Source organism: Maniola jurtina, chromosome 7 (assembly GCF_905333055.1).
Source record: "Maniola jurtina chromosome 7, ilManJurt1.1, whole genome shotgun sequence".
NCBI classification, from domain to species: Eukaryota; Metazoa; Arthropoda; class Insecta; order Lepidoptera; family Nymphalidae; genus Maniola; species Maniola jurtina.
In genome coordinates, this window is record NC_060035.1 from 5,166,056 (window position 1) to 5,191,327 (window position 25,272).

At 35.6% G+C, this 25,272-nt stretch overlaps 2 protein-coding genes and 1 pseudogene across 2 annotated transcripts; 2 read left to right on the forward strand and 1 right to left on the reverse strand.

The window, feature by feature from the left end:
• Positions 1–521: 521 nt before the first annotated feature.
• LOC123867043 lies at positions 522–2,269 on the forward strand. Its single transcript, XM_045908879.1, has 4 exons — positions 522–728; positions 878–1,366; positions 1,678–1,838; positions 1,956–2,269. The coding sequence occupies exons 1-4, from the start codon at positions 717–719 to the stop codon at positions 2,206–2,208; spliced, it is 915 nt and encodes a 304-aa protein (XP_045764835.1). The 5' UTR covers positions 522–716; the 3' UTR covers positions 2,209–2,269.
• Positions 2,270–3,936: 1,667 nt separating this feature from the next.
• On the forward strand, positions 3,937–25,272 carry LOC123866723 (annotated as a pseudogene).
• Positions 8,784–10,499, reverse strand: LOC123867047 (cuticle protein 8-like). The gene is made up of 3 exons (XM_045908885.1): positions 10,488–10,499; positions 9,540–9,767; positions 8,784–9,068 (listed from the first exon to the last, which is right to left on the reverse strand). Exons 1-3 carry the CDS (start codon positions 10,497–10,499, stop codon positions 8,784–8,786), a joined length of 525 nt encoding a protein of 174 aa, XP_045764841.1.

The following is a 25,272-nucleotide window of genomic DNA, read 5'->3' on the forward strand; positions in this document are numbered from 1 at the left end:
CATTTTTTCACGATCCATACGTTCAACTAATTTTGGTGAAAGGGCTTTCCCTTTCACCAAATGCCTAGTGCAGGGGCCCTACGTCAAAACAATATTCAATATTGTTTTGACATTTTTTTAAGGATATTAAAATATTAGGTACTACGTAATAAGACCTCAGGTATAGTAGATCACCCCGGGAATGAATATTAAGTAATTTTATGTCCCAGAAATAAAATTGAGTTACAAATGGAATTACATGGAATGTTTAAAGGCCCATCCGTTTAACCGATTTTGGTGAGATTTTGTAAGTACAGAGAAAATCAAGGATTTCCCATCTACTTTAGGTACACGTATGTTGTTATCTTTCAAGGAGATTTATATTATCTCATCTTTACATAAAGTCAACTCTTGCAATATAATACTTGTACAAACAATGGACTGAATTTACTAATAATCGATATCATTCATCGAAGAGAAATGAAAATAATATTAATAATATGTGGCATCATGAACGCATTCAGCGTTTAGAGATTCGTAGAGGTAATACCTGTTGTGTCTAGTAAACAAACGAGTTAAGAAGAACAATATGGGTTGTTAAAAAATGTCAATAATTCCAAAAAATAAAAAGATATGGTTGAATAACTGATACATTAACTTTCTGATTACTATATTTTATTGCTTGTATGAAAAGTGGAGTACTTTGCACTTCGGACTGGAGCAAATAAGCAGATGAAATGATTTTCATTGTGAGTATGATAATTATATATATTTTATAATTTACTAAAACTAAAAATGAAGGCGAGTTTTGTTCTCATTTTATTAAACAATGCCAATTTTAATTACCTACATGTGCTTAATAACAAAATGAATTTTCTAAAATACTTTTCCGTTACAGTTGGTAATGGGTACATCACTATTCATGTTCACTTTAGGAAAATCATCAAATTCAGCCGTATCAGCTATGAGTTTCCACCGGTACAATATTCCGTCTTCTGATGATTATAGCACTATGCATTTCTATGATAAAGATTCAAAAAATGGTTACCGATATAACAGAAACAGAAATATACAATATGCTCCATTGGTATTCCAAACAAAACAGGAAGAGAGCCTCACTAAATTTTACAAGAAAATAACAATGCCTGCTTCCACTGTATTATTAGATCTGCCTGAAATCTCCACAGAGGAAAATAATGTACAACCACAAGTTAATAAACAATATAATGCTGAATACAAAAATGAAAATTGGCAGGCTATAACACGACCAAATTTAAGTGGACACAATATTAAATTATTGCCGAAAACAAATGAACTTGTGTGTAAAAGTGAACTAAAACCTGGATTCGGAAATATTGATTATTCAGATAGGAGCACTCGTGTTAACGTAAGTGTTCTAAAGCAAGCTAAAAATTAAAAAAAAAACATCATTTTAGAGTGATGAATTAGAAAATGCTCACTGTTTTTAGGGTTCCGTACCTCGAAAGGAAAAACGGAACCCTAATGGGATCACTTTGTTATCTGTCTGTCTGTCTGTCTGTCTGTCTGTCCGTCCGTCTGTCCGGACGGAGATTAATAATGTCTGCATTAGAGACAAATTTTTACCTGCTCATAACTTGCTAATTTATTTCTGTTTAAAGAATTTTATATGAGTATTATTATTATATTATATGCACGCTAATCCTTATCCTGTTGCAGATTAGAAGTAACGTTCATAAATCTAACTTAAACGGCAAATTATCTAAACTACGAGTACATCAAGATAATATGACACGCTTTTCAAGAAAAAATGCAGTAACTGATTCTTATAAATCTCAGAGGATTTTCGAACGATTTCATCAGAAACATAAACCAATCAAGTAGGTAGCGACTACTTTTTATGACAAAACAATTCAGTCTCAATTTTTGTTTAGGCGTTTATTTCTTTTCTTTGAGTAAATGCGTTAAAATTTTAAATATGTATGTTCTTGTTTCAGACATATTATCCAAGTTCTACCGGCGTCAGAAAATGCTAAAATCCAACCGATCTTGAATCCATATTACATTATAGGTTCACGCTTACATCTTAACATAGCACGTGCCTTAAAAATTGCTCATGCTCAGAATAAGGCGCCACAAAATGGACACCGAAAGCGAATTCGTATAAATAAACTCAACCATTTTGTGTCCAATATTGATGAACTCATTAAAAACAAGAGTTTTTTGACTCCTTCAAAGAATACTCTCTAGTTATAGTAACAAATCATAATCATATTGTTTAAATTTTCTTATTTTGAGTTGATCAATAACTTCAAACCAATTTTAAAAAGTTTTAGTATTGTCATTTAAACCTGTATGAAAACATAATAGGTAATAATATAATAGTTATGTTCAAAACAACATATTATGTAATGTAGTTTTTGTATATATTAATAAGTAAGTACTAACGATTACCTACATTACTAACGAAAGGTTCATAATTTTCAAAGGTATGAGTATCTTAAACACTTGCTTTGTCTCTCTGACTTATGATCATAATTACTCACAATTTGTTGTTACGCAACAGTAACATAGTGAACGTGTAATGGATTTGTCAAAATTGACCCGGGGCAAGGACGCTAACTGCTCAAGTAACTCCGTCGTCCAAGCCGATGACGCCGATAAAGTCACCCGTATGAAACCAGCATGGAATACAGACTTCAGACATCAGACAACAATCAAGAAAATGTTTTCATAAGTAAGTTTCAAAGAGTAGGTAGTTCCTTCAAAAATTGGAGTGGTGTACAGGAAGGCTTCCGTAACATGGTACAAGATTTAACACTATGTACTTACATATAATTTTTATTAACTTGCATGACGATCATTAAAAAATTTGCCATGTTGGTTATATTTATATTATTTGTTTTCATAGTAGCGATAGAAATACACACTAAGATTTGCAACTCTATACCTCTTACGGTTCATGTGAAACAGCCCGCTGACAGACGGACAAACGGGTAAATGGACGGGCAGCGGAAGCTTAGTAAATAAATAATAGATAAATATATAAAATAAAATAGAAATAGAACCCCGTTGGCAGCTATGGCAAAATATGACCTTAACATTTTAAACTTCTCATATTTTTTTTAAATATCTTATACGAGTATGTAGGAACGAGCGAATTTGCAAGTAGCCCGTGGGGCATGGCTTAGGTCAGCCGGTAATAATCTAGTTTAACTCGACCTTCCTAGCTGAGTTCAAAACAAAAGGCCAGTATGTGATTCATGGCAGGTATATTACTTAGTGCCGATTTCATCAACATAGAGTGACGTTTTACCGAGGAATAAATTGGGCGTAATGACAGTTTTTGTATTGAAAATCTGCAAAAATATCGAAGTTACGCTCGAATGAGTCTTACTTTACGTTAGTGAAATCAGCCCTAATAGTGTTTAAAAAACTATAATCATATATTATGGAGTCTACCAAAGCTGCCGTAAGGTCCGGTTTCCACCTAAGCGCAGCGGAAAGGAAATCTGTTCAGTCGACCAATCAGATAAAAGGAAAAGCTGAATGACTGACTGAATGACTGATCTACCAACGCACAGCTCAAACTACTGGACTGATCGCGCTGAAAGGCATGCTGCAATAAATGCGAAACTGAGTCTGTCTGTCTGTCTGTCTACTGGCTTTTCACGGCCCAACAGTTTAACCAATTTTAATGGTACAGAGTTAGCCTATTACCCGCGGACGGATATAGACGTTTTATCCCGGAAAATCAAAGAGTTCCCACAGCATATTTAAAGGCTCATCCGTATATCTGATTTATATGAAATTTGGTACAGAGGTAGTTTGTGTCCCGGAAATTGACATAAACAACTTTTATCCCGGAAAAGCAAAGAGTTCCCACAGCATTTAAAAAAAACTTAAATACACGCAGATGACGTCGCGGGCATCATTTAGTATATGTGAGGAAACCTACAAACCTGAAAGTAATGCATAATGTTCTCAAAGGTGTATGTAGTCGGTCTATCCGCACTGATTGGTTAGTGTGATAAACTATGGCTTAAATCCATCTAATTTCGAGAGGAGACCCGTGGTCAGTAGTAGGCCAGCAATGGAATGGAAAATGATGATAATTAACGAAATCGAAGTTCAAGTTTTAAAATAATTTGTGATCAATACGTCGTTAATCTCATTTATTGGTCACAAGGTAAATTACTCTAATGGTGTAACTGATCTATTGCATTAAGATTTAGATGACCTCCTTGAAAAAATATTTCCGATACTTTAATTACAACGGGTCCACATTAGTCCAATGGCATTCCAGTCAAGTAACTTGTTACTGGAATAATATGAATAATGTTTTTCTTCCAGTAGCTATACATATTATTTCTTAGTATGAATTTAACGTCCAATTATACTTACTGGATGGCCTATAAATAAAAAATAGCTGAAGTCCCTTCGTCTTCGGCTTTGTCCGTTCCATTCCGGATTGGATTAAAAGTATTGGTTTACTGAATGAAAATAAAGTCTACCAGGGTCTTTTCAGGGCTCCATACCTTATTCGACTAATAATAAATAATCAAACTAAAAAAGTTCCAAAGAAATGCCAAATTCTAAACTAAGTACCTACTTCAATTATTTTAAACCTATCTATAATATTTTAAGTGGATCGGACGCCTACAATGGTAAAAATGGTTAATGTTGCTTAAGCCTAATACAGTGAATGGATTGATATATGCTTACTTTTATGACCCGGAGCAAGGTTGAACTTTAAGCCCGTTTGACAACCTCCACTACTTGTCATCTGTAGTAATCTAATTCGGGTTCGCGAGTATATAACCAGCACCATGAACTCCCTAACATCATTCACAACTAGAATCCGATATTGGAATCATCAATATGTTCACTCAAGTAAGTTTGTAAAAGAAAAAAATATAGACTACATAATAAAAATTGATGACTAAGGTCCTGTTTTACAACCGCCAGATAAACTTTATCCAACGAATAAAGACGTTATGACAGTGTTTGTATTGAGAATCTGTAAGAAATGTCAAATTTACTCGTTAGTTAAAGTTTATCTGATGTTTGTGAAACAAGCTACAGCAATGTTACCTTTCTTATGTAAAACTATATAAATTTTTCAGATCGTAACTCTGTGCGCCGTAGCGGCGGTGTCCTCAGCAGGACTCCTGCCCCAAGCCGTCCACTACTCTCCCGCGTCTGCTGTCTCCTCTCAGAGCATCGTACGCCACGACCAGGCAGCCTTAGGTGCTAAGATCTTAGCCGCCCCAGTCACCAAGTTGGCTGTCGCCGCTCCTCTGGCCTACAGTTCCCCCTTGTCCTACCAATCACCGATCCAGTACTCATCTCCCCAGTACTCATCTCCCCAGTACTCATCTGCTGGCGCTGTTTCCTCGCAAAACATTGTACGCCACGATGGATCTGGACACCTCTTGGCCTCCGGTCCTAGATACGCTGTCGCCGCCCCCGTAGCCAAGCTGGCCGTCGCTGCTCCTTTGTCTTACGCCACTGGCCCTGCACAGCTTTCGTACCAGTCCGCACCTGCCCATCTCTCTTACGCCGCCGCGCCTGCCCAACTTGCTTACCACAGTGCTCCTGTTACTAAAGTGCTCGCCCAGCCTGAACCAATCGTAAGTTTACCTAAGCATAAAATTGTACAACTTACGCTATAATACTATCAAATATTAATATATGTTGTTCAATATTTGCAGGCCTACCCTAAATATGAGTACTCTTACTCCGTTGCTGACAGCCACACCGGCGACAACAAGCAACAGCAGGAGATCCGCGACGGGGATGTCGTAAAGGGCTCATACTCCTTGCACGAGGCTGATGGCTCCATCAGGACCGTGGAATACACCGCTGATGACCACAATGGCTTCAACGCAGTGGTGCACAACACTGCCCCCGCCGCGCCCGCCTACGTCAAGGCCGCGCCTGTCCTCCTCAAGTCTGCCGCCTACGCCGCCCCCGCCCATGGATACTACCACTAAGTAATCGAATTACCCTCGACCCATGAAATGATTGTTGACTGTTTATTTATTTAAATATACGAATAAGTCTAATTAACTTTCATCTTTTTCTTACGCCAAGCAAATTGGAAACTCATTTAAAACAAGTATTAAAGTAGATTTATACATAAGTACTATACTTTATACTTACTTAACCATACCCCAGCGTCGCACTCTCCATGTCATGTGATTTTATGACCTAAATCATTTTGGCGAATCATGAATCCTTTCGTAATTAAGATTTATTTATTTTCCAAAACAATCAATTTATGATAATTGATATTTGGGACATTAGTTAAAAATGAAGAAATAGGTGTGTAAGAACTTAGGGAAATTCCACCCCTTAACCGATTTAAAAAAAATTGAGCTAATCCGGAGCGGGTGAGCCGATAAAGTTTGATCAACAAAAACACAAAATTTGATCTATTTTTGATAACATATACCTACCTAGGAGTTAATATAAATATCTAGACATTATTATTATAACGATATTCGTTTTGCCATTTATAGTGAAATTTAATAAATAAACAAAGTTGTTAACATTTTACTTCCGATTGACCAATATGGCGTAACCGAGAGCACACGATATAGATTAATGTTTCTGTTGACCTGTTGAACACATGACTACGCCCATGAATTAATATTTAAGTATGGCAGCTTTTACTGACAGACAGGCAAAGTTGATTCTTATCGCTTTTTCGATTTTGCAACCTTATAACAAAGGTCGAATATACAACTGCATCGATCGTGCACAACGTATTAAAAATTCTACCACTTGTTATAGATTAGATTTTATCAACATAATGAATATGATTTAGTGGGTGGTAATAAATTTGCGTTATCAATGAATTCATAAATTACTAGCTATCACCCGCGAGGGCCAAGGGAAGAATAATTCAGCTTTTTTGATGGAACGGTTATTTTTTTAAGTACTTAGTACTATCCAACACTAGCTTCTCCTTTCAACAAAGGTTGCCTGGTAGAGATTGCTCTAAGCAATAAGGCCGCCTTTGCACACAATTGTTTTTCTGTTTTCTTCTTTCTGTGTTGTGTTCCTTTAACATGTGTTTTTGTGTGCAACAAAGTGTTCTATCTATCTATTTTTTTTTTTGGTTTTCATAGGCCAGACGGACAAACGACGAAAAAAGTGATCCTATAAAGGTCCCATTTTCCTTTTGAGGTACGCAACCCTAAGGTAAATTATGTAAACTTAAAACTAAAGCTACGAGGGTTCCAAACGCGCCCAGATCTGAGAAAACAACAAGTGTTATTTCTGAATAACATTTTACTTTCCACCAATATATATTGTATCTGGGTCTCCTTAGGTTTGAATTTGTTATAATTTTGATGTCGTCAAAATGCACTTCCATTTCCAAGTATATACGTATACGATACGAGTACCTGTTGTAGGTAGCTCTTACTGAATTAAAATGCACAAACAGTAAGACTACAGCACAAAGATAGATAAGATCGCCAATGTTTAGGTTCCGTACACAAAGTGTAAAAACGGAGCCTTATTAACAGGGCTCTCTCCGTACTCCGTACTACTCCATACAATCGTAGTTTCAATTTCATTTGAATATTAAGCAACCAAAGTCCATGAAATTTTGCAGACATATTCTAGAAACTAATATCTGTGCCTGTGGTGTTTTAGATTTTTCTAAAAATATGTAGTTTTAAAATTACAGGGGCTCAAAGATTTGTATGTGAATTTTTAAGACCGCGCAACTTTGAAACCGTATATTTTAACAGAAATCTGAAAAACCACAGGCATAGATATTAGTTTCTAGAATATGTCTGCAAAATTTCATGTACTTTGGTTGCTTAATATTCGAGTGACGGAGAGACCCCTCATAATGTCACTGTGCTGTCTGTCTGTCTGCGTGTCGCAGGTCTCTAGCTCGTAGAAAATAAGGATTTTGTGATGGGGGCTATCTCAAAAACTAAACTAGTTAGGAATATGAAATTTCGGTATCCAATATACTATCACATCATGAATTAAAACAACAAATATTGAACACAATTATTTATAAAATAGTTTGTAAGCTGTGACCAAAATAAACTAATAAGTAATAAAAAACTATAATTTTTTGGGTTTTTCTTTCACGTTTTATTGCGATGTTCTGCTCGGTAAAGGAATATTTCATTCACCCGAAATATGATGTTCATTGTTACTATATACGGAACCCTAAAAGAGAAAGGCCCAACTTGCACTTATTTATTAAAGCTGATAACCTGGGTAGTAACTTAAGAAAAAATAAAATATCATAATAATTACTAAAAAGTCTAGATACATAAATAATTTTTGAGACAAAAGCGAAATATACACCATCGGTACTTTATATATTATATTACAATCAAATGTTGAGGACTATCATTGTAGTCGTAAATACTTTTCACACTAACTCACGAAACAGTTAAAAGTGTCTCTTTTTGAGCTACTTAATATTATTAATGAGTAGGGCACATAGTTCGAAAAAACGATGAGCTCCCAAGGTCCAATGGCAACCTAGTACCAGAAAGCGCAGCGTTGAAGAACCCACACTTGTTAACCAAACGACATCAAATGAGTCGCAGGGAACGCTGGATTCAGGCGCCGCAAGACCATGGTCGTGTCCCTGCAAGAGACCTATATGCAGCAGTGGACGTCTATCGGTTGTTAATGATGATGATGAATTATTATTATTACTTATTTGATACTTGGAAAGGTGAAATAAAATTTAGGTATATTTGAAATTCATTTCTATATTGCTACAAATAAATAGTTAACAGTCATTTGGTACAGAGCCTAACCTACTCGTAAGTGTTAGCTTAGTGGTAGTAGGAGTGGGCCGGGGCGGTGTAGACGGGAGCTTTGACGAGGAGCGGCGCGGCCTTGAGGTAGGCGGGCGCGGCGGTGGGCGCGGAGTTGTGCACCACGGCGTTGAAGCCGTTGTGGTCGTCGGCGGAGTAGTGCACGGTCCTGATGGAGCCGTCAGCCTCGTGGAAGGAGTAGGAGCCCTTCACGACGTCGCCGTCGCGCACTTCCTGCTGCTGCTTGTTGTCGCCGGTGTGCCCGTCGGCCACGGAGTAGCTGTACTCGTATTTGGGGTAGGCCTGAAAATAATATGAATCTTAAGTAAGTATAATTTTTCTTTAAAATGTGGTATCTGGCAATCCGCTCTTGGTCACTCCCTTCTCATTCTGAGAGGAGACCCGTTTTCACTAGTGGGCTGGAGGTAGGTAAGATGATGATGACATTTTAACTTACACGTTAGGTAATTGACCATATTTTGTAGTACATACATCATTAGTGCGTCAATATTTTAAAGTAAAACATCTTTAAAAGTGATTTCTATGTGGCATTTTATTGGCGGGGCTGTATTAAAAGGCTAGTAATTAGAGACTACCAGAGCCTCTCACAAAACCAGACTAAAGATAATTTAGAAAATACAAATTCAAAATTGCCCCTGCCAGGAATTGAACCCATGAGCTTCTAGTTTTAAAGCCATAGCACTCATCTTTATGCCCTAGAGGTCGTCATAACTACTAAATACTTTTTTGATTTTGTTTGCAGTTTATACTTACGATCTCTTCTGGTTGAGCTAGAACTTTAGCGATCGGTGCGTGGTAGGCAATAGGGGCTGGGGCAGAGTGGTATGCGACGGGAGAAGCGACGGCGTAGTTGGCGAGAGCTTGGGGCTGGTCGTGACGAACAATGTTCTGAGAGGAGACAGCGGATGCTGGGGAGTAGTGCACGGCCGCCGGCAGGAGTCCCGCGGAGGCAACCGCCACAACAGCGCAAAGTGTTACTACCTAGAATAAAATTTATAAAAATAAATAAAAGTTATTGCTTTTTTAAAAAATCCACATAGGACAATAGGGTCTCCCTCCGGACCTCCCAAACAGGAGGCCGACACTAACCACTAAGCAATCACCACTCTCTCTATCCACAATTCATACTTAATATTATAAAGGCGAAAGTTTGTGTGTATGTATGTATGTTTTTTACTCCTTCACGCAAAAACTACTTGACGGATTTAGCTGAATTTTAGAATGGAGACAGATTCTACCCTGGATTAGTACAAGGGCTACTTTTTATCTCGTAAAATTAAAGAATTCCCACGGGATTTTTAAAAAATCTTTATCCACGCGAACGAAGTCGCGGGCATCAGCTAGCACATAATATTTTTTTAATGTATTTAATGTAGGATAACTGGGGTATCTTATGTAATGTCTAGGACTCTACTAGCTGTTGGTAAAGCAGATTTTTCTGAGAAGAACCGGCAAGAAATTCAACTGTTTTCAAATCATCATCAAATCGTCAATGTAACTTCAGAACTTTTAACTGTATTTTTATAACTTATTAGTTGCCACTGCGATCCATAAAAAATTATCCAAATAAAATGCTGACAAGCACTATCGTTTATGTTCATTTAATTAAATTTCACTTATAATACAAATATTAAAACGTCTATCACTATGATAAAGGTCTTCAATATAATCCGAATAAAATTTAATATATTTTAAACTCACTTTAGCGAACATGATTGATTCTAAAACAATAGATGATTGATAATATCTTCGTCTAATATTAAGTTTATATAGGTACATGGTAGTAGTTTCAATTGAATCATGGTAGGGGAACTTGATACGCGGGCTTAAATTGTGACCCTGTCTCGGGTCAATGTAAGCTTAGACAACCATTCACTAATAAAGAATTTGAAAAATGTCGTGCGATATTTTTAGGGTTCCGTACTAAAATAGTAAAGGAAACCTTATGGAGTGACTTTTTTCTTGCTGCTTGTTTCAGTAAAGTTTGTTCGTTTAAATTTGCAATGCTTGCCCAACTTTGTTGCAAATGAATTTTTTTCCCCCATTATGAAAGGACTGAAATGGGAGTGTCGAAATTATAGAGTAACCAATTGGTATTATCATAATATAAAAGGGGTTAATCACGGTTTAATTTGCACATTTTAAAATAGATTTTAATTTATTTTTAATCCGCATACTTATAAGCTTTTGAACTATGCCTTTAAATGAGGCTTACACAAACTAGTTATGTGGTCCTGCACAAACTATTGATACGTTTCTTTATAAGGTACGGAACACTCATAAGGCGAGTCTGACTCACGCTCACTTGGTCGGTTTCGTTAGTATGAAAATATCGTAAAATAAGAAAGAAGGTAAAATTCTCTATTTTTGCTAATTCGGTATAGATTTATGTACCTAGCTCTACATAACCTTTTTTATTATTAATTATCTACTCTGTAAAAGTTCAACAGCTGATAATCGTCTCCAATAATAAAATATATGATTAGATAAAGTTTTAGAGGAATCCATTCAAATTCATTATTCATTAATAATTGTGCATAAATAAATATATACCTAAGGATTTTATGTACATGTAATTGCAGTGGTACATAATAATATAATATATACGAAGATACCTAATAATATTTGGATAATGGCAATTGTACAATGATCACCGCCCATTACTAAGGTAATTTTTGAGTGATTCTATCGAAAAATTATGAACAAGATAGTATAGTTTTTTAGTATGTAGATAATTTCTTTACACAGTTCCTTGCCAATGTTATTGGTACGGAAAATATGTGCTCGTAAGAATCGTAAGTGCTTCGTTTAAAATTTTATCAATACACCGAATCAATCAATTAAATATAATGTATATGCAATAGAAATTATCGTGTTAGGTACTAAGCAGGTACAAATCTGTAATTACCATTATTACTAGTTAGCAATACGCCTACTCAAATTGCCTAAATATATTTCGAGAGAATGGATCAATCATTGAACTTGCTCTAACTAAGGTCGCAGAGCAAGTTTGACAGCTTCCACTACTGATCTTATAATCATATACCGAGTATAAAACTCCCGATCTAGGACACATACTAATCATTCAAACCTTCACAGTTTGAGATAGACAAACATGTTCTCCAAAGTGAGTTCTTGGAGTAACTTTATTACTTTTTAATTTGATTTAAAAAAAATACTTAAAAAAAATTGCGTTCTTCAGAAAAACACATTGATCAAAAAGATGATAGATAAAATTAGAATTTATAGTAGTTACAATACTCAATAATTGAACTTAAACTTAATGTATTTATTCGAAATGGGTACCATTGTACACTTTTTCATTGTCAATTATTGTCTAATTTGTAAGATAATGATGTAATGGTGATAAATTAATTACGTAAACTTAAAACTAAAGCTACGATGGTCCCAAACGCGTCTGAAGGCTGATTCGCTAACTCAGTGTCTAACACATAGCCACCAAGTTTGACATTGGTTGGTTCACTGAGTGGTATTAAAATAATTGTTCAAAGAAAACCTTCAATGGATTTAAAAAAATACCAAATATGAGCTCGCTGGCTATCATTCAGCGTAAGACACTGAGTTGGCGAATCACCTCGCTGCTCTGAGGAAAATTGTTATAGTATCAACTTTTTCTTCCCAGCTCGTAACCCTTTTCGCGGTCGTGGCGGTGTCTTCAGCTGGTCTCCTGCCAGCAGCCGTACACTACTCCCCCGCTTCCGCTGTCTCCTCGCAGAACATCGTACGTCACGACCAACCCCAAGCTATCGCCGCTAATTATGCCGTCGCCGCCCCCGTCGCATACCACGCCGCTCCCGCTCCTATTGCGTACCACGCTCCTATTGCCAAAGTGATTGCTCAACCAGAAGAGATTGTAAGTTTTTCAACCACTGCTTACTACAACTACAACTTACTGCTGTTTCCCCAATTCTCTTTAAATTCCAAGTACCTATTGATTAGCATAATGGCTTAAACGTTTAAATTTCAATTTGTTTTCCTTTTGATATCATTGAAAGAAGAATCGAAATCCTCGTAGGTATTCAACTCCGTTTGTGTTTTCAGGCCTACCCCAAATACGAGTACAGCTACTCCGTGGCCGACGGGCACACCGGCGACAACAAGCAGCAGCAGGAAGTGCGCGACGGCGACGTCGTGAAGGGCTCCTACTCCTTCCACGAGGCTGACGGCTCCATCAGGACCGTGCACTACTCCGCCGACGACCACAACGGCTTCAACGCCGTGGTGCACAACTCCGCGCCCACCGCCGCGCCCGCCTACCTCAAGGCCGCGCCGCTCCTCGTCAAAGCTCCCGTCTACGCCGCCCCGGCCCACTCCTACTACCACTAAGCTAACACTTACGAGTAGATTAGGCTCTGTACCAAATGACTGTTAACTATTTATTTATTGCAATACACGAATAAGTTTCAAAATTTCTAAGTTTTCCTTTTCACAATTTCATGTCCTTTTTTAACATTAATGTAAGTATATTATATACGTAACAAATAAATTACGAGTATTATATAGTCATATCTACAACTCAAAAATAGATTTATAGTGGAGTAAACGAAGCATTTTCGTCGGAAGTCCTCAGAAACAGCTCCGATTTTGATGTTTTTTTTTTAATTCTTGTTTTTTATACATTATTTAAAATCAGAAACGTTTTGAAGCGGGGAAATAATTTTTAGTATTTTTTTATCCATTTGTGCGATATTTATACACGAAGTCCAGAAAAACGCTACCTTCTCTTTGAGAAGTTGTAGAGAAGGTCAAATGCTACAAATGACCTTTCAACACTTATGGGCAAAAACCGCCCGTTTTTGAGTTATTGATCGTTTTCAGAAAAATACGTATTTGTTTCTTTTAAAATTAATTTTAAAAAAAGTAGGGCATATTGCCGACATTTTATTTAATTTCTAAGTACTAGACATCTCAATTAATAATTGTGAATACTAAAATAAAAATAATCTTTGTAGGTTCCCCGGTTAGGGATCCAAGAATCTACCAGTTTCATAATTTCTATTGGGTTACTTTGCCAAAAATGCTTTCTTATTTTTAAAGTTACAGCAATTTTTGGCCTGCAAATTATTTGTAAAGCTTTTACAAATTCTCAGCTATCTAATTATGTACAAAACTTCAAAATAAGTTAAAAATTTGCTAAAAAAACGATAAAATAATAGCACAAGGGAGAAATTTCTTAACGCTTAAATTTTAAACAAATCGCTCCTATTGATCAATTGAGCTATCCCGGTGCCGATTTTATGATCAAACTTGACCAGATCACATATTCACAGTAAACTGTTACCTCTTTCTAAGTAGAGACTACCTCTAAACAAAGAAATAGCTGAAAAATCAGTTACCAATTTCGATGGAATGAAAACTTTCAAACATAAAAACCAGAAATAGTTAGATATAGTTTTGTACTTACTTTTTGAAAGTGTGTTGGTCAAATGTTGGCAAAGAAAGTGTATTTCAAGAAGTCATCAACAATGGATTCATCGCTCCTATTGAATTAAAAAGATATGGAATGATAACATTCGAAGAGCGTTCTCTTTTATATGGATTTTTTCACAAGAGGAGTTTTAAAAATTAAAGAATGAGTTTAGAATGAACCGCTTTTTCAAAATGATTAACAATCGTTAGTCATTTTTTTCAAGGAGCGTGAAAAACAGTTTTTATATACAAATACCATAAAGCCTATGTCTTTTATTGTTGCACATAGTCTAAATATTATGAATTAATAGTAATATGGAATAATATTTATGTGAAGATTCTTATTTTATAAAATTCATTAAAAACTGAATGAAAGTAAAACTAAATCTCCAAAACTGCAAATTAAGTTAACTAATATCATCAAAATCTCTGTAGCCTAAATAAATAAACCTCAATAAGTTCTAAGCAATTCTATAATCGTGATTGTAAGATTAATACGAATATTCATTTTGTTGCTAGCATAGTATAGATAAGACAAATAAATTTGTTCATGCAAAAAATCAATAAAATATTTATAGGTAGGCTGTTATTTTTATAAATATAAATCAAATCATAAGACAATTCTAATTTGACTCAATAGGCTTCGTCCATGCCTCGTCAAAGAAATCAATAAAAGTAATCTATGTAAAAAAACTAACAACAAAGCTTGATAAAGGCTGATTAAGTTGTTCATTAATTTGTTGAATTGTGATATATTTAATACTTTTACACACACAATACTTGAACACAATTCGTGATTTAATACAAATCCGCGACGTTTTCTCAATTATTTAGGAAAAAGTAAATAAGTGCAATATGTTCTAATTAAGACAAAACCAAAAGAGATTTTCATGCGACAGATGTGGTTTGATAACAAAAAATCCGGACAAAGTGTTTGATATTACAATAACTTATATTTAGAAAGCATTGATTTTATCAGTGGAATCGGATCCACAGTATTCTTACACAATAACCGAACTGATGAAGCCAAGTTGATAAAGTTTTGGCGAATTTATATAATAAAGATTAGAAAAGTATAAAATGGTAAAATATGATTCGTTAAATCAACAGTTCGCCGGTACTTCCCGATAGCGACGGTTCCTCCCAAGTTCTCAAAAATGTTCTCAAAGGTACATCTTTTTCTTCTTTAGAAGTGTTTAATTCTCTTACTGGAAAAATAAATTACAGCTCTTGTTTATATAATAGCATTGTCATCCCTAATTTAGACCAATGAAAATATTTTTAACCCCCGTCCCAAAAAGAGGGGTGTTATAAGTTTGACGAGTGTATCTGTGTATCTGTCTGTGGCATCGTAGCTCCTAAACTAATGAACCGATTTTTATTTAAGTTGTTTTTGTTTGAAAGGTGGCTTGATCGAGAGTATTCTTAGCTATAATCCAAAAAAATCAGTTCAGCCGTATGAAAGTTATCAGCTCTTTTCTAGTTACTGTAACCTCACTTGTCGGGGGTGTTATAAATTTTTAATTTACACTTGTAATAGATTTGTAGTTGATCAAATGTCACTAAAATCAAAAACATACGAATGATTATGATGGTGATGAAATTAGATTTTTTAGTATAAATATTATTGATAACATGAATTTGTTCCAGATGTTCACTTTTATCTGCATCGTTAGCTTCAGTTCCGCTGTCCTTATTGACACAACTGACGGACTTAAAGAAGAGTCCTACGGCTCCCACAGTGCAAACGGCTGGCAGATGGTCAAACTATATCCCTCAAAGCCACTCTATAAATACGACACATACGTAAGTGTAATATAAGCGTAAATGCAAGCTAATATTTTATTACTGCTTTTTACTTATGTTCCATATAACTTTTAGCACTTAATGGAAATGAATAAAATGCTTTGTTATTAATAATAATTAAAAATCTTTATTTTAGGCTTATCCAAAATATGAGTTTGAATATGCAGTATCAGACAAAAAGACCGGTGACCACAAACAGCATCATGAGAGCAGAGATGGAGATAGGGTGCGTGGATCGTACAGTCTCGTAGAACCTGATGGTTCTGTTAGGAAAGTGGAATACGATGCTGATGACCACAATGGGTATGTTATAAAATATTCCATGTATTTATAATAACTTAATTGTACAATGAGCCATATTGAAAAATAACTCAGCTAGACCAATCTGCTCTTACTCTAAGATAAGCTGCTATATTTTAAAGCGTAGTTAAAAATAAACGTCGTGTTAAAATATAACACCTATCGATTTCCATAAACTAGTATACTAATACCAATTATTATTATTTTCAGTTTTAATGCCGTGGTAAGCAAGAGTGTACACAAGCATGGGGATCACGCTTTCTCTATTTTTGGCCACACGAGACATTTCCTACCCATCGGAAGTGGTATTAAAATCAACCAATTTTTCCCAAGCAAAAACTATCACTACCAAGAATCTAAATCTAATAGCGATAATATTGAAGATAAGCCCGTTAACGAGAAACAAGTAGATGCCCAAGAAGGGCAACACAACGCACAAAATGACTCTTTGGAGACTGGAGAAAAACTAACTGAGGAGGTTGAACAAAGCACGGAGGCTATCGAAGCGCCTGTTGTAAAAGCTGAGTCATTAGAAGGTCCGGTTAAAATACTTCAAGAAGCTTTACCTGTTGCAATTAACGATGAGAAGATTATTAAAGTTGCAGACAACATCAATAAAATGCCTGTAGTAGAACATACTGGTACTTACCCTGCTAAAACAGTAGAAAACGAAAATGTTCACAAAGGGGACCACCAGGCTGACTCTGAAGTAGCATCATCGTATTATCACTCGAAAATCTATTACGTAGGTTTTTAATTTTTTGTAAAGTTTATTCTTAAATATTTATGAATTTAGTAACTGTAATAGGTAAAATTTTTAATGTTGAAAATAAAATTGTTATATTAACTTGTCCAATGATTTCCTTCCTACATCAAAATCAATTAGCAATCAGTTAGAATCGCAATGAGATTATTTCTAGGATATACTCCGGCTTGGATTTAGAAAATAAAACTTGAAAAAGGTGCATTAACAAATTAAACTACAAAAGAACGCAACATGATTCACACTCCTCTTTCTGTTTCTCAGTGCGTCATATTTTCTCATTACGAAGGGTTGTGACTTCATTCTATTAATCACATAAAAGTAGTTTTCTTGGTGGCAGGTTTTCAGATCCTTCTGCATTCAACTCGATGAGAACGAGACTCTTAGGTTTACATTATTGCTATTACCATTTACTAGATCTAGGTAATGTAACCAGGACTGAGCTACGCTTTAAACGTGCTCTCCGAGGCACGGAGGAATCGAAAAGACCTAATTCGGTCGCCTATCCAATTACCGACAAAGGTCAACGTTGCTTTGCAATCGATTGTTGTGTGTAAGTTCATATGTAGGTATTTCTATTCTGCCATACACTTAAATAATGTACATACCTACATTATTTTGCATAAATTACCAATTTTACGCCAACATTTTACGCCTCATAAAGTACTTATACTGATCTGCCTATAACAAATTACAGCTCAACAACAAAATTACAGTAAGCTTTTAGACAGGCGTCATGAATATTATCACAATTTCCTTATACTCTTATGTACTTATAAAAATGCACCTTCACACTGTTACTCTAGTTATTAGTTTAACGTATACTAAGCACTAAGTATTTAATGCAGTGGGTAATTTTATTAGTAAGGGTTTTTTGTCATTTACATAATCTTCGATTGTATAATAAGCTTTTTTCAGGAGCATACTTTTAATAGATTTTTTAAACTTGTGTAAAGGCAAGTCTAAAATTGATTGTGGAATTTTATTATAAAATATTACACTCATTCCCACAAACGACTTTCCCACTTTCCTGAGGCGGAGCGTAGGATATGCGAGCCTATTACGGTTTCTAGTTTGCCGGTCCTGGAAATCACCGATTTTTTGTAACTATGAATGTTTTGTCGTTGTTTTGTGAATTGGATTAATATCAAATAGAGAGAAAGCCCGCGAGGGCCAGATCTTCGTTATTTTATAAAAGCTGAAAGTTTCTCTGCGCATTGTCGATTGCAATTGCTAATTGCAGCCAAGCGCTAGTCTGTAAATTTGAAAAAAATGCTAAGTATAGTTTCCTCTATGGACAAATAATTTCATTACTTTTTCTGTCAAACCCGTGTTCCAGAAGCTATAAAGTTTTAATTACTTAAATCTTTGAATTATTTATGGATATTATTTGTACCTAATCATAAACCATTACAACATGGCTAAATAATGAATGAGCCGCAGTTGGTGGTTAACTTTTAATACTGCATCGGGAACAGATTTACGTAAGGGCAGCATTCTTGGGTCTTGAATATATAATTTAGTCGGATGATATAACTATTTAGGCTATTGTATCTACTCAGGCAATCTGTAGATAGCTAAATATTACTTAATGAATGCATACGGGCGGTCTAGACGGTTCTCCATATTACTATAAGTATTAAGAAAGAAGACCTCATTCCTGATGCAGAGAATAACAAAACAAGACATACGGACTTGTAATTTTTTTTATTCAGATACAAGTCCGCCTTTGACTGGAATTTCACCTGATGGTAAGTGATGATGTAGCCTAAAATGGAAGTAGGCTAACCTGGAAGCGGCAGTTTTTATTAATCCCACACCGGTTTCTACACGGCATTGTGCCGGATCGCTTAGCGGCACGACTTTGCCACTAGGGTGGTAACAAGCCACGGCCGAAGCCTCCCACCCGACTAGACCAGAGATTTAGAAATTATAAAATTCCAAACCCCTGCCGGGAATCGAACCTGGGACCTCCCACTAATAAGACCACAGCACTTACGACTGTGCCAGGGGGGTCATCAAATGTGCCTAGAGTACAGTCATCTCGTTAGCATGCGATTGCCCAACGCGATTGTTGCCCAAATCGTGTGTATCTAAAACATTTTAATTGCCTGTACTTACTCAGACGACCATGGAGTTCGCACTCACGAAGTAATTTACGAGCATTTAACTTCTCAGCTGTTTGTTTTCTACTTAGATACACTTAATAGCTCTTTATTTACATAAAAACTAAAAACCGACCAAGTGCGAGTCAGACTCGCGCACTGAGGGTTCCGTACTCGGGTATTTTTTTCGACATTTTGCACGATAAATCAAAAACTTTTATGCATAAAAATAAATAAAAATCTGTTTTAGCATGTAGGTACAGGTAAAGCCCTTTCATATGATACCCCACTTGGTATAGTTATCTTAGTTTGAAAATTTGAACTCATTTTAATTTTTTTTTAACGATGTAACCATAAATTACAGGTTTTCAGATTTATTTCTTTACTTGTGCTATAAGACCTACCTACCTGCCAAATTTCATGATTCTAGGTTAACAGGAAGTACCCTATAGGTTTTCTTACGAAGTAACTAATTTTATTCTAAACTCATAAACTATAGCCTGTAATAATTTTGTCTAACTCGACCTTCTTAGCTGAGTTTAAAACAAAAGGCAAGTATGCGATCCAGTGCATAATTTTTAGTGCAGATTTTTACCAACGTCGGAGGAATCGTTTAACAGGGCTCTCTCCGTCACTCGTTTCCACTCGTTTCATACAATCGTAGTTCCAATTTCATTTGAATATTAAGCAAGCAAAGTCCATGAAATTTTGCAGACATATTCTAGAAACTAATATCTGTGTCTGTGGTGTTTTAGATTTTTTTTAAAATATGCAGTTTTAAAATTACAGGGGCTCCAAGATTTGTATGAAAATTTTAAGACCACGTAACTTTCAAACCGAGTATTTTAACAGAAATCTGGAAAACCACAGACATAGATATTAGTTTCTAGAATATGTCAGCAAAATTTCATGGACTTAGGTTGCTTAATATTCAAATGAAATTGGAACTACGATTGTATGAAACGAGTGGAAACGAGTGACGGAGAGAGCCCTCTTTCATAATGACAGTTTTTGTATTGAAAAACCTGCCAAGATATCAAATTTACTCTCGGATAAGACTTACATTTTTACGTTACTGAAATCGGCTCTTAGATTGTTCAACTACTAAATTTATGAGTATCTTATTAACAAAACCCTTAGTTTTTATATCCCTTTCCCCTCTACCATACTCCTGTTTATGTTGATTACATTGAGATCACATACAGCATACAGATACGTGCGGAATTGATGGTGATGCTATGCGCTGGTGTATGCAAGATTCCACGCGTAGTGCATAGATATATAGTTTACTCAAATGACAGGGCCTGTGTTCTCATAATGATACCGTTGGAATACGCAACTAGCCAAACAAAAGTAATAGTATTGATATCCGCTATTCGTTTCAATTTTCTTCGAAAAAGAAACCTTTTTATTTCTTAAGTGCTTCTCCATAACTATTATTATAAGGTGTGAACGTAACGATAAAATAATATTCTTATCTCACAATAACAATAACAGATGAGTTTGTCGTAATTGGATCGTAACCAAAAAAAAAACAAAAACGCATCGAACCCAATTGCATAACATTTTTTCACTTCTTAAATGTTGGAATTCACGAATCAACTAAAAATGGTAACAATAACATTAGCCTCTCACTTCATTTTTCCTACACATTATACTCATATCGGGTGTCGTAACCTGATAAAGTGAGATTGGCAATGCAGCAATTACCTACCTACTGCTAACCGATCGGATATCGTCAGGAATAGACGCCCCACCGCTCTACTTGCTTCTGTTTTATTATTATATAAAAAGACTTCGCTAACTAACTAGTATCAGTCGACTAGCTAATTCAAACCAAAGCAAAATGTTCTCCAAAGTAAGCATATCTCTTGGAATCAACACAATTATATTTACGTAACTAGGACAGTTTTAGCGAAACGTTCAACGTGGACGCAATGGTGTCGTTAAGCTTTCAAGCTATTGACAGCTTCTACTCTACAATTTACTAAGTACCAAAGTTCCTGATTGTGACAAGATTATTAATTGAGGAGTTACCATTCTAAACCAACCAAAAAGTGCAAGTGCAAAGATTCTCGGAACAAGCATCTGATCTTCGTTACCCATTTTTCCCCATGGAAGAAAATATAATTTGAATATTTTGTATTATAATAGCCACTATGATGTCTGTCTTGAAAGAACTTGATAAAGCAAACGCCTCAAGTGCGCTGTGAAGACAAAAATGTATGGAGTTCTATGGAACGATTTAAACAAGCGCTCGCCGCGCGTCTTTGCGTCCCATAGAGTGCCATACCCTTCACAGCCTGCTATCCGCGCATCTAGGGTACTTGCTATATCAAATCTCTAATAATAGTAATTTTTCCTTTAGGTATCATAAATATCTTTATTTGTATTTTTTTTTTAGATCGTAGCGCTATGCGCTGTAGTAGCAGCATGCAATGCGAGTTACCTGCATCATGCCCCAGCCGTGTCTCATAACGTCATTCACCATGAAGTACCAGCGCACTACTCAGTTCAATCAGCGCAAACATACCACGCCGTACCCGCGGTGCACAGCTCTTCCGTAGCCCACGTCGCCCCTGTAGTCCACGCTGCTCCCGTGGTACATTCTGCACCCATCTCCCACGGTTCGAGCTACGAAGGAGATCATTATGTTGGTGAATTTGTGAGTATTGACTTCTTTTGCTATTCATCGTCATCAATACATCGCCGGCTCAATACTGAGCACTGGTCTCCTTTAAAATGAGAAGGGTTTGGCCAATAGTTTACCACGCTGCTGGTCAAGTACGGTTTGGTAAACTTCACACATCGTTGAGAATATTACGGCGAACTCTACAGGTGAATATAATATTTAATTGCTTAAAACGCGCATAACTCCGGAGATTTAAGTTTGAGTTGCGTTTCCGGATTCTAACCCAATTCTCCTCTAACGAGCCTCTTGACTAGGAGGCGAACGTGTTAACAACTAGGTCATTATCACGGTTTCATCTTTACCTACCTACAAAATAAACTTATTTGTAGCCCGCTTTGTGAACCTATTTTAAAACGCTTATCTTAGTGATAAGTATTAAGATGGATTTTCTAATATCTGTATCATTCAAAATTCACTGTGTTTGACCGATTAAGACGAAATGCTCACAGTTTAAATACATAATAATATAGCCAGACTTAAAATTACTGTCTGAAGAATAAATTGTAACTTATAACTTAAGCCAGACCGGAAGCTAATTTTGAATCCTTGATACAAATCTTGGAAAAGAAGATTATTTTACTAATGTTTATTTTGACATACACACTCGTAAATATTTATTTTTTATTGAATAAAAAACATTACAACAACATCAAATTATAAGGAAATCTTCGTATTGTATCGTGAGTTCATAGAGCTAGACTCTGCAATCTAAATGAACGATGGATAATTATTATTCAAACAATAATTAATTTAATCATCTCAACGTCGTGATAGTCGGAACAATACAGCTTTGAAATGCCTGATGACTGGAGTACGAAAATTAATTATACTCTAATCCTAAAGCAAATATATTGCCTGCCATTTCATTCTAGATTCCATTATAACTTCCTTAATTTTAGACCACCTACTTACTAGAGCAAGCATTCTAAGAGAGCAAGATTGCAAAATATCATGTTAAGAGTTACTCTGGTTTAGTATAAATTATACGATCTACGCAAACAATTATTTAGATAATATCTCTTAAGTTATAGTATACACTTTACTTAAATAAAGTTGAAGCAAAAAGTTCAGACTTCTTTCCCTACGTTGTATTTCTAATTGCTGAAGGTCATGACCCCTTTCCATTAACCAAATGATGGTAAGGTGTTTCTTGGGATAATATACCTATTATCATAAAGAAAGCCTTACCGTTCTTGAGATAATAAGTCATAACCTAATGCAACTTTATTTTTCAAACTTTTTTCTTGTAAAAACATATGATTGCATACTATTGTTGCATAATTTTAAAGTCCCTTCATAGATTGTTGTACATGATTGCCTAGTATAAATAAAGAACAATTTTTATTTTCCTTTAATAACGTTAATAACCCACAAAATATATCACTTATTATTTTTATTATTTCCTTGCAGTCTCACCCAAAATATGACTACTCATACTCTGTAGAGGACCCGCACACTGGTGACCACAAATCCCAACACGAAACTCGCGACGGCGATGTAGTCAAGGGTGAATACTCCCTCCTTCAACCCGATGGCTCTTTCCGCAAAGTGACATACACCGCTGACCACCATAACGGGTAAGAAAGTACTCTAAGCTCATCATCATTTAGAGCCTCAATAGCTCAACCGGTAAAGGAGTGGACTGAAAACCGAAAGGTCGACGGTTCTAACCCCGCCCGTTGCACTATTGTCGTACCTACTCCTAGCACAAGCCTAAGGCTTAGTTGGAGAGGAAAGGGGAATATTAGTCATATAACATGGCTAATATCCTTAAAAAAAATTAATCGTAGGCTCAACATAAGCATGGGTCTCCTCTCAGAATAAGAAAGGGTCATTATGGAGAACTCTAAGGCACGCAAGTTTCCACACGATGTTTTCGTTCACTATTAAAACAAGTGATATTTGATTGATTTAAACGCACATAAATCTGAAAAGTTAGAGGTGCGTGACCGGGATCGTGCCCCGAATCGCCCGACTAGAAGGTCGACATCTTAACAGCTTTACCTATATTAAGCTATATCCTGCAAATTAACTCCATCTTTGAATACGAGATCAGAATTTAAAAACCAACATCTGGTCAGTTTACTAGCGCATATTACATTTGATGCTTATCGCAGATAGCACTCACGCATTAACAGGGCTCTCTCCGTCACTCGTTTCATACAATCGTAGTTCCAATTTCATTTGAATATTAAGCAACCAAAGTCCATGAAATTTTGCAGACATATTCTAGAAACTAATATCTATGTCTGTGGTTTTCCAGATTTCTGTTAAAATATTCGTTTTCAAAGTTACGCCGTCTTAAAAAATTTCATACAAATCTTTGAGCCCCTGTAATTTTAAAACTACATATTTTTAGAAAAATCTAAAACACCACAGACACAGATATTAGTTTTTAGAATATGTCTGCAAAATTTCATGGACTTTGGTTGCTTAATATTCAAATGAAACTGAAACTACGATTGTATGAAACGAGTGACGGAGAGAGCCCTGTTAAAAGAACGACCTTTATAAAAAAACGAGGCTTAGTTATATTCAGATTTATGATATTCAATAAGTGACAGATATTTGATAAGGACACCTACATAATATTAAGTTACAACAAAGTTAATTAATAATATGAACTTTGGAAGAATATGAATTACGGCATATGAATTATTAAAATAAGTAAGTAATAGGGAAAATGTATTACAGCATCATAATGTTAAAAGTTGTGCATTTAATTATACTCTTATTACTCTTACACATATTACTCAATTTATAACAAAATGTACAAAAACTTGCTCAATTTTTATTACGTTTACGTGAACGTTACTAAAATAATTTGTTCATTCGTTCTAATTTACTAACCTTCCTACTTATAAGAGCAATAAGAGTAAGAGACCTTGAGATTATGAAAAATCTTTTAATTATGTATGTGGCAAACATTTTTAACCGACCTCAAAAAAAGGAGGGGGTTCTCTATTCGTCGGAATCTTTTTTTTTGGTATTACGAGTAGGCTAATTACTAGGCCAAATTAAATGACATAATCAAAATGACAATGAAAAAATGCATCCTACTTTTTCTTACTGGTGGCATATTTGCGGATTTACTTCGCTAATTCAGTTTACAATTTTATATTATTGTCTTGTTTCACAAACATTCTTTGTCTGAGTTTTATTCAAGAAAGATTTATATATTTTTTAAATAAAACCCAATATTGCTCATTATGAAAACTGATAAGATTAAATTATATGGGAAGTTATTATTAAACAGTTTTCCGTTTTAGCGTTGTAGTAGATAATTTTGTGCATCTAAGCTTGATTTTCTCAAAGTATATTTTCTCAACAGATTTAATGCCGTGGTCCACAACACGCCGCCCGTCATCCATCATCATTAGAAGCCTGTCA